At 35.0% G+C, this 17,398-nt stretch overlaps 1 protein-coding gene across 1 annotated transcript in view; it reads left to right on the top strand.

The window, feature by feature from the left end:
- Positions 1 to 17,398, top strand: part of LOC125651532 (uncharacterized) — a 93,162-nt gene that overhangs the window by 51,389 nt on the left and 24,375 nt on the right. The window contains exons 26-35 of the mRNA XM_048880175.2: positions 1,490 to 1,749; positions 2,772 to 2,978; positions 3,374 to 3,571; positions 8,820 to 8,959; positions 9,935 to 10,106; positions 11,936 to 12,006; positions 12,145 to 12,302; positions 12,935 to 14,170; positions 14,550 to 14,644; positions 15,069 to 15,238. Of these exons, the coding sequence (XP_048736132.2) occupies positions 1,490 to 1,749; positions 2,772 to 2,978; positions 3,374 to 3,571; positions 8,820 to 8,959; positions 9,935 to 10,106; positions 11,936 to 12,006; positions 12,145 to 12,302; positions 12,935 to 14,170; positions 14,550 to 14,644; positions 15,069 to 15,238 (2,707 nt within the window). The remainder of the gene's footprint in view (positions 1 to 1,489; positions 1,750 to 2,771; positions 2,979 to 3,373; positions 3,572 to 8,819; positions 8,960 to 9,934; positions 10,107 to 11,935; positions 12,007 to 12,144; positions 12,303 to 12,934; positions 14,171 to 14,549; positions 14,645 to 15,068; positions 15,239 to 17,398) is intronic.

Consider the following 17,398-nt stretch of genomic DNA (forward strand, 5'->3'; position numbering starts at 1 on the left):
AACATATTTATATTAAAAGTAGGTCACCGTGACCTACTTTTCGAATTTTGCAGACATTCAAATTTCACATTTTCAATTTTAGATGCATATTTTGGACACTGTGAAAGCTAGGATCATCAAACTTTGTCAGTTGATGCATCTTGAGTCTTCATAGTTTGTTGACCAAAAAATAGGTCACTGTGACCTACTTTTGGAATTTGACGGCTATATTTTAATATTTCAAATACGATTTGACTTATAATTATCAAACTTTGTCAGTTGATGCATGTTGAGTCTTCAGAGTGTGTTGACTAAAATGTAGGTCACCGTGACCTATTTTTGGATTTTGATGGCTATATTTTAATATTTCAGATACTATTTGACTTACAATCACCATATTTTGTCAGTTGATGGGTCTTGAGTCTTCAGAGTGTGTCGACCAAAAAGTAGGTCACTGTGACCTACATTTGGAATTTGACGTTTATATCTGAATATTTCAGATACTATTTAACTTCAATTATCAAAATTTGTCAGTTGATGCATCTTGAGTCTTTGGAGTGTGTCGACCAAAAAGTAGGTCACTGTGGCCTTCTTTTGGAATTTGACGGCTATATTTGAATACTATTTGACTTGTCAGTTGATGCATCTTGAGTCTTCAGTGTGTCGACGAAAAGTAGGTCACCGTGACCTACTTTTGGAGTTACATTTAGATTTTCAGGTACTATTTGACTTTGTCAGTTGAAGCATCTTGAGTCCTCGGAGTGTATTGGGTCACCTTGATCTACTTCTTAACTTCAAAACTATATATAAATCAAATGCTAAGAGGCCTAGAATCATGAACTGTATAATTTTTTGATAACTGTACACATTTTTAAAACCAGCTTGTCATGTAAATTTGTGTTTCAGACAATCATTAATAAAACATTGCCAAATCTTTGAAAAATATAGAAAAATTCATTAAAAATGCTATTCTGTCACTTAATTCACTCTTTGTTTTTTATTTCAACAGAGCTGAAAAAGTTAAAAAGCAATTTTGTTGATATTGGTTTTAAGAACCATTCTTCAACAATGGCATGAAATATAATTGCATTAAAAATCGGACAAAATACAACGCGACCCCCTTGTTCTAATTGTATGCATAGTAAATTCGATATTTAGCACCCCAACCGTCTCTATGTCCCTTGAAAAAAATCATGTAGAAGAGAAATATGTACTACCCAGATATGCACGTAGGTTAAGTAACTTTATTTTGTAATTATTTTGATTGCCTAATCTAATAGTGTACTGTATGATAGCCCCTTCATACACTATCATGTGATAGGTCTTTAAAACCTTGTTAATTGATGAATCTTGGTTAGTGAGAATTTTTGCCTGTTCTACAATGTATCAGAAGAGCGATTCTAGGACCATAGGCCTCTTGTTTGAAGATTTTGTTGTAGATACAGTCGTTGTGTCTCTAGGAGAAGGATATATTATTTGTTTTTATCATAAAGCTTAATACTTTTTTCAGGACAGGGCCTAATCTCCTCGATCTCGTGGATGTGAATAAATATACACTCGGTAGGATAAAAGAATTGCTAGGAGAAAAAGTTGGAGCGGAGATGCAAGTAGTTTTTGATAAACTTGTGCAACTTCGTTCTGCAGTTTCCGCTCAGAATCTTGATGGGTTGTCAATTTCAAGGCTCCGGAGTTTACTGACAGCATCGTTCAGCACTGTATCTGGATCAAAGTCAAATATGATATCCAGAATTCTGTCTAAAACAGAAAAAGGTTTGCAAAGGATCATTACTCTAGTATAAGCTAATACGATATATCTGTACATTTCCAAGAGACCATGCTATCTATTTTTAGAAAGATTTTTGTTGTGAAGAATTGGTATATTGTTTAGCATCAGAAATACTCTGACAGTTTGATAAGAGTAGTGGCTGTGATATAAAATTACTGTCTCCTGTACTTTGTCACAAGTCATCAAGAACAAAATGTTGACATCATTTCGATTTGGTGTCCACTTTATTTTATTTACACCCTGTTACGATATATAATAATTGTATATGATAATACAACACTGGTGACGCGGTGAACGATTATCGAAAGACCACTATAGTTTGGCAATAGTTCACTTCGTCGACCAAGCAATGTTGACAATATATCGATTAGTATAGCATAGTTAACATTAAAATTTTGAATGTATTTTATAGATATTATATGATATCGAAGTATTATTGCGGTTATATCTTACTTTTGCCGTCCCTTTCTCATCGGTGATATCGATATACATTCGATATCGTTTTAACTTATGATCTATATTTAGAACCTTACCTTATCTTGGCTCAACTTTACCCATACCATGTCCCGAATCTTATCTTTACCACCAAAATAACATCTAATTTCAATAATTTATCAAATACATTGATTTTGACCCTGACCCACTACCATCTCTATATGCGCTAACTTACCACCTATCCATTAGCACCATCTTGGCTCTATCCCTAACGTACAATACTCATAAAACTCGACCATATTCATATCTCGAACACTAAAATGTCGACAATGTAAACGATGTCTACAGTAGAAGCCACAACGATGTCGACAATATCTACAGAGCTAGGGGTCATCATTTATTACATCGACCATAAGATAGATATATGATACATATGTATAAACAATGTCTACAATGACCATGAAAGATTATTGTACACATGTACCTGCACTAAATTTAGAAATTTTGAAAATTGTATTGTACTTAATACTGAATATCAGCCAGGTATCGAATAGTATTGTTTTTTTTCCAGATTGCCAAATGTTTCTAAATAGACTTCCTAAAGGCCCTGGTAATATTTGTTTCGTACATCATAGCTGCAATGAGATTTCTTGTGCAGTTTTGCTGTCTTACGCCAATCACAGAATTATGGCCACTGTTGATGTCAAATTGGATGGTTGTTTAAAACAAATAACAATTACAGCACAGTCAACACCAGTCGTGTTAAATTTTCAAGACGGTTAGTAGAGAGAATGAGAAAGAAAAAGAAAGAAAATCGTATTGCTATATGTATGTATGGTTATAAGGACGTACATTTTGTAAAAGAACTCCCAAACAAGAATATTCTAAACCAGAAACCACCATTTCTGACAATACAAGAAACACTATTTAAAACATTACTTTTTTGATCATCTAAATACTCAAATAAATCGGTAACATTCTGATTGGCAGACTAATTTACATAACTGAATTATTAAAACAATAAAATGACATATGCTCTTAACAATGCATGAAGTTTAATACTCAAATAAATGGATAACATCATGATCGGCAGGCTAATTTACATAACAGATAATCTGAATTATTAAAACAATAAAATACTCTTAACATTGCAAGAAGTTTGATATCTTTTAGGCGAAGAAACAGAAGAGCGAGTGTTGTTATCCAGCGTGACGTCATTGTTGACTGCCAGCCTTGTTGTCTCGATCTCTTTTGACTGGACCACCCCGGTGATATCCCTTTCTGCAGAGCTATGTGCGCTTGATTACATCACGTGTCTACACACTGTACCTGTGTTGCTGAACTACGAACTTGATACCACTTGTTCTTCAGGTTTGACAAAAAGCGTAAATGTAATGTATCTTTTATCCATATTATAACAAATATAATTTAATATAATCACTATAAATCCATAGACAACATCACTGTATTTTGCTGACGTATATTGCATACAAGTCACGTGTATTTTCCAAATCCAGGTTCCGCGCTTCGTGAACAAACAATTAAATGATAAGTATCACCAGCCTTTATAAAATATGTTGGCTATCGTTGAATTAACAAAAATGCTGAAAATGAACTTTGAGATGTGATTTTAAAATTGTTGACTTCATCTCGAGGCGAGCCCAAATAAAAAAGTGCTTTAAAGTAACCGTCAACTAAAAACAAGTTATGCAACTGCCAGTATCTCTGCTTAATGCACTTTTATGAAATGTAGTACATTTCAGAAATTCCCTTCAGTTCACGAGTTATTCCCCTTTGAATGAAATTTTAGGGGCTTTGGTTTCCAGACAAAGGCTCCGAGACTGTATAAGCTTGAGCAGAAAATGCACTGAAAATGAAAAGTAGGAGCATTGAAGTTGTGCACATTGTTTTTTGTTTTTTGATTACAGCGTTCGAAATGGTGGTTGACAGGGTTAAAAAATTAGGACGCCTAAAGGAGCAAAACATTACACATATTTTCCTTTGTATCTTTTAAACTAAAAATATTTTGTTAAGACGTGTAGAACAAAAGTTGTACAAAATGTTAAGAGCTTTCTTTTGATATCCCTAAAAAGGGGCTGACCCCTTAAATTAGGGATCTGGGGATCTTCAAAGTTTTCGCTTTATAACTCATAAACGGTAAATATTTCGATATGGCTTTCGCTGGAAAAGTTGTTCTTTAACATCTTAATTATTGATCTCATAAACATAATATTTTGCTCAAGTATTGTGTTATATATGAGTAAACAGCTTGACCCGCAAACAGGTAACCGTATCATTAGGTAGGTGAAGGGGGAAAAATATGCGTATAACTTACTTCGGCACGTAACCCTGACGTGAAATTCATACGCGACTTCTGTGCGCACTGTGTACATAATATACCTACATGTATTTACGCAGATATATATTAAAGTTTAATAAAATATTCACGATTTGAGAGCAATTTATTTGATTTGTATGTATAAATAATTCATACCCAATGAATCATTCTCTTCAGTCTGAATATTATGCTATCATAATTTTGTTGTATGATAAAATATTGGTAACAGCTATAAACCTTTATTGAATGCCCTGAGCCATAAATTTCATAAATTTAAATAGTAATTTTTTCTTCATTATTGGGACTGAAAAGTTAAATGCTGAAAGAATTTAATCCCACAAACACGCGCGCCTCAAAAGACTGATTCGTGGAATGAGATCATACATGCATGTACTTGAGTAGTATAAATTTATTAAACACCTAACGATAAAAATTTATAGTACACTTTTAAAGCTTCATTTCAATGATATATATTAAATTCTCAAACTATTTCATAAGTACATACGAGAAGTCAGAATCGCCAGCGTAGCCAAACTACTTATATCGTTACAGTACTTATCTTCCTGTCACAGTACAGTTGACTATTTTCTTTCTAAAAACTTAACTTGTATTCGTCTTTTGTAAAATCACTGGATAAGTATTTCAAATAATTTTTCCCGGGGTGATGTTACGTATAACATATCAAGAGGAAATGAAGGCGATAGTTAGATCCCACACACACATACTCATGTACGGTTCCTGTATTTTCATGTTAACTAGGCTGCATTAGGACCTGACCCAAGGACATATGGTCATGTTTAAGGTTTTTATGTCATACAGCTCCGACGGAAGACCTCTCGTTGCTTTGCAACGAGCTTGGCTCTAGTTAATTCTAATAGTTCGTTCGCCGAAATTTTGCGATAATTAACCACAATACAGACTTAAATCTAAGCCCCGATTTCAAAAAAGTCTAGTTAATTAGGTAGGTAGTCACGTGGTACAGTGACGTCACATTGTCGGATTGTGAAAGTAGAGTGAGATATATTAAAAACTCAGCTTTTAGGGACCTAATTTATTCACCATGGGCAACATTTAAATCGATGTTGACAAATTTCCCGAATTTTATGTTTTCGCCATCAGTGCATACAAATAGCGATATAAATACCCAAATATAGCGAGGAAAGCGAGTATGAAATCGGCAATATTGCGAGGTAAGTGAAAAAGTTTCCCGGTTTACTTTCGGAAGGTCGGTGGTCTCTTCCCAGGTACATTGTAATTGTATCTGGGTCTCTCTTCCACCAACAAAAACTGGGCGCCACTATATAAATGAAAAATTGTTGAATGCAAGGTGAAGATAACGAACAGTGATCAATCTCATAACTCCTATAAGCAATACAAAATAGATAGTTGGGCAAACACGGACCCCTGGACACACCAGAGGTGGGATCAGGTGCCTAGGAGGAGTAAGCATCCCCTGTTGACCGGTCACACCCGCCGTGAGCCCTATATCTTGATCAGGTAAACGGAGTTATCCGCAGTCAAAATCAGTGTGCCAAGAACGGCTTAACAATCGGTATGAAACACGTGAATGTGAAAAAGAAATCACTAAAATAAGCAGAGCGATCATTATTTATTTTTGGATTAGACAAATTATAATACGTTACATTGTTGACAACTAGGCCCTATAAGGCAAGCTACATGTACTGTCACGGGTGCATTTCGGAAAGAAAGAAAAAGAAAAAAACCCCACACAAATCAATAAGAATAATCAAATTTAAAGTGGAAATTACATTATTTTATTTGATAAAGCAATCTTATTATTTTTCAATTGTGATCAACACGTCGTTAGGGAGTGGGAGCACGGCGTTATACTGACGCACTCTTGAAAGATTTTACGAGTTCACTGAGGAAATAATTTTATAATTCAATTTAAAGTTCGGAAATATAATATTTTATTACTTATATAATTAAAAGTTCAATTATTTTGTATCATTAAAATTTTTGTAAATCTAGGCCTACCAGTTGGTAGAAGTTACATTGTGTATGTTGTTACAAGGTGAAGGTCAGTTGATCCGAGTGTGTATTGAATTTGAAGACCAAAAACAGAATGTATGCTGTAGGCCTACCGGTGCTTATAGCTTCGATATATTCATTTTCTCGCAGTTTATCATGGTCTCTGTCTAAACGGTTTTTGAAAAGGTGACTGGGTGTTTGTTTTTAAGGTAAACTTCTTTCTCCAACAAAAAAATATTCATGTCTTTCTTCTCGTACCTTCCTTCGAAAAATTGAAAAATACTCAGTCTAAATCCTTTCTACTGACAACTATATGTAGTACACCCGAGCACGGCACATACCATCTTAATACAATATTATTTACAAGCCGTTAACGTGATAATTGGTTTTTTGTCTATTAAATCTAATCTGTTTATGAAATGGCTAATAGATGTTTTCAAACCCGAGGGCGCATATGACGTCACACATAATGGCGCGTAAAATAGCGAAAGTAAATATGCATGCATATCGCAATATTTGAATTTCATCGCTTTCAAACTAAAAAACTACGCAAAATATTTCATTTAAAACAAATTTAAAGTAGTTTTAGGAATGAAAAGAATTAATTTTGCTGAAAAAATGAAAAAGTTTACAAACATGCGTTGTGTCCTTTTATTTGCTGCCGTAGTGTAATCAAATGAAATTTGTGATGTGTTTATTGGAGCAGCTCATAGCGAATGCAACGGCGATCTGTGGTCAATGCAGTAGCGAACTTTAAGCTATATTGTTTGTGAAAAGCAACAGAAATATCGATACTTAGATAATAGTCAGTTTTTAAATGTTTGATTAATTGAATGTTGTTTAACGCCCCTCTCGAGAATATTTCACTCATATGGAGACGTCACCACTGCCGGCGAAGAGCTGCAAAATTTAAACCTATGCTCGGCGCTTACGGCCTTTGAGCAGGGAGGGATCTTTATCGTGCCACACCTGCTGTAACACGGGACCTCGTTTTTTGCGGTCTCATCCGAAGGACCACCCCCATTTAGTCGCCTTTTACGACAAGCAAGGGGTACTGAGGAGCTATTCTAACCCGGATCTCCACGGGATTAAATGTTTGAACTGGGAATCTACCAAATTAAAATCCGTTTAATTCGCTACATGATTATTTACAGTTGCATGCATATGTCATGTTAATCAAAAGATATAGCATAGAATTTGTTTTATTTAATATTGTTTCATCAGGCTAATGCCAAAGCAAATACTATCGAAAAAAGATGCTCATGGAAATCTAAATAGGCCCTCCCCAATCCCTACCGTGACTTATATTAAATAAACCGAAGCCCCAGGGAGATAAATTTTCCTCTTTTCCGACACAAAAATGGGGCCCAAAAGCTTGGCTTCATGATCACACGACCTATTGAGACACCAAAGTTTAATTACAGAATAGGTCTAAACATGATTTTTCATTCATTTTTTCTTCATTTCCCCCTGGAAGATTAAAATATATTTGTGTTTTGATACGGAAAAAAATCTGCAACATGTAGTATAGGTGTGTTTACGACAATCCCAGCCCGGGCCGTCGACTTATAGCATATTGAGTAGCTGTTCCGTTGCAAGTTCACATAATGTAAGCAGTTCTACCTTGCCAACCGAGCTTCATCTACATGTACCACCCATTTTTGGAAAGCTCTGGTATATGAATGGTGATGATAACGATCAGTGGTCATCTCATAACGTCTATAAACAATACAAGATAGAGATTTGGGCAAACACGGACAACTGGACATACCAGAAGTGGGATCAGGCTCCTAGGATGCGTAAACATTCCCTGTCGACCACACCCACCGTTAGCCGTATATCTTGATCACGTAAACGGAATAACCCGTAGTCAAAATCAGTGTGCCAAGAACGGCCTACCAATCGGTATGAAACATGTCAGATAGCATTTGACCTAATGATAGGTTGTATTGGCAAAATAGATCATTATAACGACTATTGAATATGCGAAATGCTGAATTTAAACAAGACTGTTGAAAACTATGTAACATCAGCTTGTTTGTCAGTAGCCCACCTCGATTTAAAACCTGATTATACGCAGAACAAGCTCAATTTAGAGATATTAACACCATATGCAGGTGATAGTAGAATATTGCTACATAAATACAGGAAGTTGACACATTCCCGTTTGTCATAAAGTTGAGTTGCTAGTTCGCCGTTACATGTAATATCGCATTGCTTTTGGTTCGAAGATCATTTGGAAGTTGAGTAAAAAATCAAAGTAGGAAAAACTTTACTTTTCCTTTGCAGATGCTGGTAGTAACAATGTTTTGCCCACTATGGATAGCATTACGGTGGAAGACTTCATAGCAGAGCTTTCTGATCATCATCTACTTGATCGTGATATTTTAAACGTTCTGGACACCATCAGGGAAGCCATGATGGACGAGGTAGGATCAGTATGATGACATCTTTTAGCAGAATGATCATGCAAATATGTGGGACTTCTCCGTCATATATTGTGGAGATAACTTTGCCTTTGTTGAAATATTTTCACATGTATATACAATGTACCTTCGTATATAATTTTGAAATAAGCTTTTTTAAAACAAATTACACGATGTTATTTCGAGATTGTTTGTGATAATCTAGTTATTAATATGATATATGAAAGGTGAAGATAACGAACAGTGATCAATCTCACAACTCCTATAAGCAATACAAAACAGAGTGTTGGGCGAACACAGACCCCAAATATATCAGAGGTGGGACCAGGTGCCTAGAAGGAGTAAGCATCCCATCAACCGGTAACGCCTGCCGTGAGCCTTATATCTTGATCAGGTATACGGAGGTATCCGTAGTCAAAATCAGTATGCCAAGGACGGCCTAACAATCGGTATGAAACACGTCAGACAGTATTTGACCCATTGGTAGGTTGTATTGGCAAACTATATTGTTATAACGACCATAGGATTTGTGAAATGCGAATGTGAATTTTAAACGAAACTGTTGGAACCCCTGCACCATTAACTTGTTTGTTAGTAGCCTGCTTCGATTTAAAAACTGACCATACGCAGAACAAGCCCTTGCGTATCGAATCAGTTGAGAGATGTAAACGCCATATGCAGGTGATAATGGAATATTGCTACATAAATATGGGAAGTTGATGATGGAGAAGTTGAAATCATCCCGTTTGTCATAAAGTTGAGTTGTTAGTTTGTATCAACAAACTGAACACTTTTATTACATTTTGGGATATCTTTTTATTTTTAATTCCCAGATTATGGTGCATGTGAAATGCATGACAAATTCGTAATTGTGATAAAAATTACTGTTTGAAACTTGAAAAGCTAACATTTTAACATTAAATTCTTTTGCAATGAGCAAATTTCATAATCATTATTGTATTCATTTACTTATTCTAGTTAATCAACGACCCCAGGACTCTCCTGAAAATAATGGGGAAAGAGTTCCAGTCAAAAATAGACTTCTGTGCTGATGCTGATATTCCATTTCCTGTTAAAGATTTTGTTTTTGTCGATAGCGATAACTTTCCTCCAGTTTTCATAATGGTTGGCCCTGTTCCAATATTTTTTGGTAAGTTAAATGTTATTAAGTTTTATTTTACTTTTACGCTTTTCAGACATTTGAATGATATTACATTACAGACGGATTTCGTGCGTTTCCGGAGAAACATGCTTACAAGATAATCTTATTTTCATTAAAATTGGACCATTGATCCAAGTGCATTTTTTCTTTTGTTTTTCCTTTTCCCCTGTTGTTTCTCTGTGTGCAAAAAAGTAAAGATAACGATCAGTTATCAATTTCGTACATCTTATAAAGAATACAAAATTGATCGGATCATGTGTCTAGGAGGAATAAGCATCCCTTGTTGGCCGGTCGCAGCCTTCGTAAACCCTTGATAAGGTAAATGGCGTAATCTGTACGTAGTCATAATTGGTATGAAAAGAACGGTCCAACAGTCACTCTGGTGCAGTGAATCAGTTGGAAGACATACACACTATAAAAAGATGAAAATGGGATATTTCCTCATGCAAGGTGAATATAACGAACAGTGACCAGTCTCATAACTCCCATAAGCAATACAAAAGAGATAGTTGGGCAAATACGATACCCATGAATGTAATACACAAATGAAAGATATATAGTAAACACATATGCGGAAGCTGCAAACATATGCAATTTTGGAGAAGAAATATGATTTTCTAAAATTATTTCAAATGATATGAAAAAGGCATTTGCGAGATCTGTATGTCAATAACCAGCTGTTTATCCACTGAACCACGATGATAGACAAACAAATCGATCGATACAATTAATTTCACAAAACATTAAAAATCGCCATTCTGTGACGTAGTGTCATAGAAAGTTTGTCTTGTTGTTATGATATACCTTTACTAAACGTAGCTAGCACGATAAGAGCAGTGACCCAAGTATAGTATACGTTTAAGTAGTTCCGACCTTTAGAAAAAGCAATGGGTACTATTAAAGAAATTCATACACCAAACTGTAGATTCATACATGTACAACAATTACTCAATTATTCCGATTCCATGACGTTTCTCAATTTTAGGTGTCAATCACAGATCTATATGATATTATATATTATTATACATTATAGCATTTGTTATCCATGAAAGATGATGTCGGGGTAATATCATCTTAGCCACTCAAATTATCTTTGGCGATCAATTTCCATTCGCTGAGTAAATTTCATGAAACTTTTCACAAATCATTTATGGTAAAGGGGATTTAATATTTTGGAAATGGATATCTGTATCTCGCACTGGTAGATACATGTATTTAGGAAATACTAAAAGTAGGTCGGGGTCATTTAAAAACTTAACAACTACCATCAAATCAAAAGCGTTATAACATATTTGGTTTTTTTTTTCATTTATCGAAAATTTATGATGCATATTCAATTTGTCCGAAACAGAGAATTTAAGGCTTGAGTGAATTCATAATATAGTGGATTTATTCATTTACGTTTTAAACTATTTAAGTCTTCTCAAGAAGTTAAGGGTAGAATTTACCAAAAAAATATAAAACATTCTGATAGAGTAGATTGTAAAAGTCAATTTGACAGGTAAAGAGTACATTTGACTACGCATAGACTTTTCAGGTACATCTTAGTCATTGCAAAATGTAACGTGAAATATGTGTATTGAAACGTGAGATATGCATATTTTTACGGGAATATTCCTATTGTAACGGGGGTATTTCTCTCTTCGTTGTATACTTATCTATTTTGTTCTTTTTTAAAACATAACAATTCTATTGATCCCACCTCTGGTGTGTCCAGAGTTCCGTGTTTGCCCAACTATCTATTTTGTATTCCTTGTAGGAGTTATGAGATTGATCACTGTGCGTTATCTTCACCTTTCATTTTTTTTTTTTGGTAGAGTTTGGGGCTGCAGCTTCAGTCGGTCTTAAAATAGAAGTTGGACTTTGCATACTGAGTTTCAAAGCAAAGGTAAGTGCAGACTAACATATTTCATATGTAAATGATTGAGGAAATCATTTTTCTAAAAATTAAAGCTGACAATTGATATTTTTCATTAATTGTTTTCAAGAACTGAGAACGTACACGTACATGTATTTCATTTAATAGGGCACCCTTATACCCTGGGCGGGAGCGAAAGCTTGGGGAGGAGCTTATGTGCAATTCTTCTTTTTCAAAGCCGGAATAAGACTGACTGGATATTTACTAGAGACAAGGTTTCCAATTAAAGCAGAGATAACGTATAATAGATTTCCTTTGGATGTGAGGTAAGTAAAAAAGTTGTAATGCAAAATAGTATTAAGTCACTCCCCATTTCTATGCATATCAATACATGTATGCGAGTTCACTAGATACATTTAATGTGTCTCCTTGTATTACTGTACGTGATAAACTAGGTACAGTATGTATAAAGAACTAATACTTTTATTAACGAGGGACATTTGGCATCTTATTCATGGTAGTATTCTCATTCATTCATATGTATTCACATGACTCTTGAGAAATAAATACATGTTTTGCTCAGCAGGGTATATAAATTGATAAACTTTTATGTGAGGGGAAAGTTACGCAGATTTTCTTGTAAGGACAATCACTCGTGACAGCTAAATATATGACACTAACTATCGCGTTACCGAAATATGATTGGTATCAATGGTGCATGAGCACGACACTAGAAGTTTTAACACGCAAACGTATTTGGTCATTTCTGTGGTCCTACGTTTACACTGACTATTACATATTCAGCGTTTTAAAAAATACTACATTATTTAATTTACGTAGGAAAGTCGTAATTATCGAATATATACCCAAGGGAACAGCATAAAATGTGTTGTTTTACTTTGGTTATTTAGTTTTCTTTCTAATCAAAACTTTTACACATTCTGTCATGTTTTTGTAGAGGAAGCTTGGATCTTATCCTTAACCCAGTTCGACTGAAATTGGAAGCGTACTGCATATTTGAATTCAAAATATGTTTTTGGAAATGCTTTAAAATCACCATTACAATTTTCCGAGGCACACTTTGGACATATTCTACCACACCTATATCGGCTAATATTTTCACAAATATAAAGGATGAAAAAGATACCTCTCCTCCGGAGTTTTCATCACCTGGTTTAACTGGTCCGGGAAGTCGTCGAAAACGGGAAACAACGAATGAGTGTATCATCAAACAGGTTCCTGGACGAAATCACAAGGACCCGGCATATGAGTTACAAATCGCTGCAGACGATGACAAAAGCAACTTGAAATTGTTTTACGCTATTGGTACTCAACAAGGCGGTACCAATGTTGTAGATTTTACAGAAATGGGTGGGTTTTCGGTGCTAGTTGCGACAAATGATTTTCCGAACGCTGTGCCCTTGTTCTGGACAGTAAAAGCAGTCAACAGCCAAGGCACAGATTCCAGGGTGTATTGTTTGCTGAATACGTACGACAACACTTTACCAGATGGGCGTGTAGACCCCTCCTATATATATAGCGCGCATCCAAATGTTATATCAGGTACCATTAATGTATTCGAGGATTCTGAATTGAGGCAAATCCACCGCCAAGCTCTGGGGTATAGCTCTGGAATGTATGGTAGCGAAATCGTACCCTGGAAAAATCTCTCATTAGATTCAACGACACACAGACCAGGAATATCAAATGATTTAAAACATTTCAGTGTCCCCAAAGATGGCAGGCTTACAAACACGCCATTTGCAAAACATATTACACATACGCCAGAAGACTGTGCAACAGAATGTATCAAATCAGGCAAGAGGTGTATTTCGTTTGATTACGCATATTTTACAGAATCCTGTGAATTGCAGAGTGTTGTAGAAGGTCCTAGTGCAAAGTTAAGAATCAGTGGTACATACATGAATTACGAGAGACTTGGAGTTGGATACAACTCATTTGAAAGATATGAGAGTCTTCCCCTGGAACATGGTCATGTCTATTTCATTAACGTTAGAATAACCAATGTACTTGGATACATTGGATACCTTCATTCTTACGGGACGATGGTTGACTTCTCTCCACCAAGCACTGGACCGCTAGGCATAGACTTCGTAGAAAAATATTCAGCAGATGGCTGCAGTGCATCGGTAGCACAACGCTGTGTCGAAGTCACATGGAAGGAAAACCACAGGTGAACACACACACACACACACACACACACACACACACACACACACACACACATATATATATTAATGGGTCATTAATGTAAAGAACTGTGTCTTTATATTTTGAAATTGTAAATTCAAACCCGGTTGGGTTTGTAGAGAAAAATGTCATAATTTGCCATGAGTCATTAATAGTATGTTAATAACTGTCCCTCAACTGCATTGTTGAATTACCGAGAGATTAGATGAGTATCTGATTAAATGTAATGTAATTACTGTCCCTCCATTGCGATGCTTTTTAAAATTCATTGTTGATGTAAGGTGAAGATAACGAACAGTGATCAATCTCAGGATCTATCGAACGTTTTACACTTGGAACTGATTGTATTCTATTTATTGTAGACACATAATTGATGGTAAAGATGCATCAACAGTGTTCAATGGACATACGCCTCTAGTGGATAAACTATATTCCAGGTCTAATCACTATATATCAGGTAATTCTAATCGCATATAGCATACGTTATTTTTCAAATGATATTCATGCATTGTAAACAAATATATCACTTGCACAGCATTTATACGGAATCCCTGAACATTTTGAAACCAAATGTATATCGATATCACATGATATATTTCCGTTCTTTGTTATCTTTCAAAAGCCAATCAACATATGATTGTCAGTTCCAGTTGCGAAATCCAATATTCTTAATCATCATACAAAAGAATGAAATAATTAACATTTCAATTCGTCAACGTCCCTATTCTATATATAATGTATTCCAAAGAATATGTGTCGTCTGAGAAACTAGATCAGTACTTTTAAAAAAGTATTTGGTTTGTTTGATTTATGTTTTGTTTTTAAAAGTTGGATATTTCTAAACGTTTTCTTACGATGGAATATATCATATATATTTATAGTCAATTTTGATGGCTTCCATGATGATGAAACTGGAATTTATCAATATACATGGGCTGTTGGAAAATCTGTTTGTGATCAAGACGTGGTGAATTTTTCGGATCCCCACAAGTATCTACACAGTTCGAAGCACTGGACAAACAGTGGATTTCAGAAAAACCTTTATCTAAAAGTATGGACAAATTTCTTCTTGCTTTAAAAGAGATAAAAGCAATAGCACAAACACTTTTAGCTCACCTGAGCTGAACGCATACGTAAACTTTTCTGATCACATTTTATCCGGTGTCCGTCCGCCCGTCTGTCTGTTTGTCCGTTTTTCAATAAACTGTTTGCATTTTTAACTTCTCCAGAACCACTGTTTTCAACCAAACTTGCCATAAAGCATCCTTTGGTAAAGTGATCAAATGAAGCTTTACACCCCTTTGAAAGGTTATATGATTAAGAAATAGTGAACCTATGGTGGCATATTTTAAAAAAAATATTCGTTTCAGGAATCATCGGGCTAGAAAAAAACACCAAGGATAAAGTACAATGATCAATCTCATGATTCCTATAACGTTGGGCTTTGTAATTTTCTGCTCTGCACGTCAACATTTGTTATTTTTTCATCAATTGAGGTCAACTACAATAATGCCCCTGGGTAAGGGGATCCATAATCTTGTTTAATAATTTAATAGTTAGTTATAATTCACTGTTTTCACCTCTTACATTTGGTACGACACAGAAGAAAAACTTGGCTTTTTAGCGATTGACCTTCGACTGACCATAGGGGGATAATTCAAATTACTGGTTAAGAGGTGTATAGGAGATCAAATTTATATATGATAAGATGGGAAATAAAAAAACTTCAAAGAATAGCTGGACCATGATTAGTCATATCAATATTAAAGCAAAAATTAAAGTTTCTAAACTCAAGGTTCTCTCGGAAAGGGTATGGTAGGGATGGTGCCTCAATAGGGGATCAAAGTTTTATATAAGACTATGTGAACATTCTCATTTAGTACAGATTTAAGTATGTTCAAATCAATCAACCGGGTAGATTTGGGCCACAATATGGATTCAAAGTTTTACATAGGGCTCACGGTGGGTATGACCGGTTGACAGGGGATGCTTACTCCTCTTAGGCACCTGATCCCACCTCAAGTATATCCAGGGTCAGTGTTTGCCCAACTTTCTATTTTGTATTGCTTATAGGAGTTGTGAGATTGATTACTGTTCGTTATCTTCACCTTTCATAGACATGTATGGGGAGAAAATTTTAAGATTTCAACAAAAACAATAGGGCATTGAATAATATGCAATTATATTAATATAATAGTTTCATATGATAGTTTCAAGTTACTTTAAATGAAAAAAATGAAGATAACGATCAGTGATCAATCTCATAAATCCTATAAAGAATATAAAATTAAAAGTAGAGCAAATACGGACCCCTGGACATACCAGAGGCGAATCATCGTCTCTGGAAGTAGGATGGGTTTGTTACACCGAAACTTTCTGTTTAAATATAAACACCAAAGTTTCCAACAACGATTATTTTGTATTCCGTGTAATACGTTACACACAGAACCTGACTGAGTAAGTAATTGAACATTGAAATATTAAAAACTGTCCAACCCATAGACTACGAATCATTGCCAAATTAACGTTTTAATTATGAACATTGCTGAAGTCTGCATTTTCTCTTGACCAACAATTTTGACCTCCATCCCCTGAGATTCGTGCGATAAATGTCAGCATTGCTGATATAAAAGTTACATTTCATCTCGACAGAAATTTTAATTAGCAGCCAGTGACCTTATCAAAATAAATATATCACTGCAATCTGTAGTTTAATGCAATTACAACACATTTACAAGATTAAGATAATATAAACCAAATATCAACTATACAATGTCACACAAAATTTCACTTTAACGGGGTTCAAGATATGATTTCACATGGGAATGCACAGAAATCTTACCTTGATTAGTCCTATTAACATGCAGACATTCCGATGTAGTACTTATTTGTATTTGATCAAATGAAGGCCTCTAAGGCAAGGGTGGTGCTAAAGTACATGAATATAGTGTAAAAATCTTTTTTTTTTTTAAATTCTCCAGAACTGTAAGATCATTAAGTACATGTAATATTGATAACAAAGCATCCTATATTGTGTGGATTCAAGTTCGGTTAAATCATGACTTCTTGATGCTAGATTGGGGTTATAATATGGGGTCAACATTTTTCCTGGGAATAAAGAAGGTAAACAATCTTTTAAAAATATTCTGAAGAATATCAGGACCGAGGTAACTCAGGTGAGCGTTGTGGCCAATTTGCCTCTTGTTTCTTT

Source organism: Ostrea edulis, chromosome 5 (assembly GCF_947568905.1).
Source record: "Ostrea edulis chromosome 5, xbOstEdul1.1, whole genome shotgun sequence".
Taxonomy (NCBI): Eukaryota; Metazoa; Mollusca; class Bivalvia; order Ostreida; family Ostreidae; genus Ostrea; species Ostrea edulis.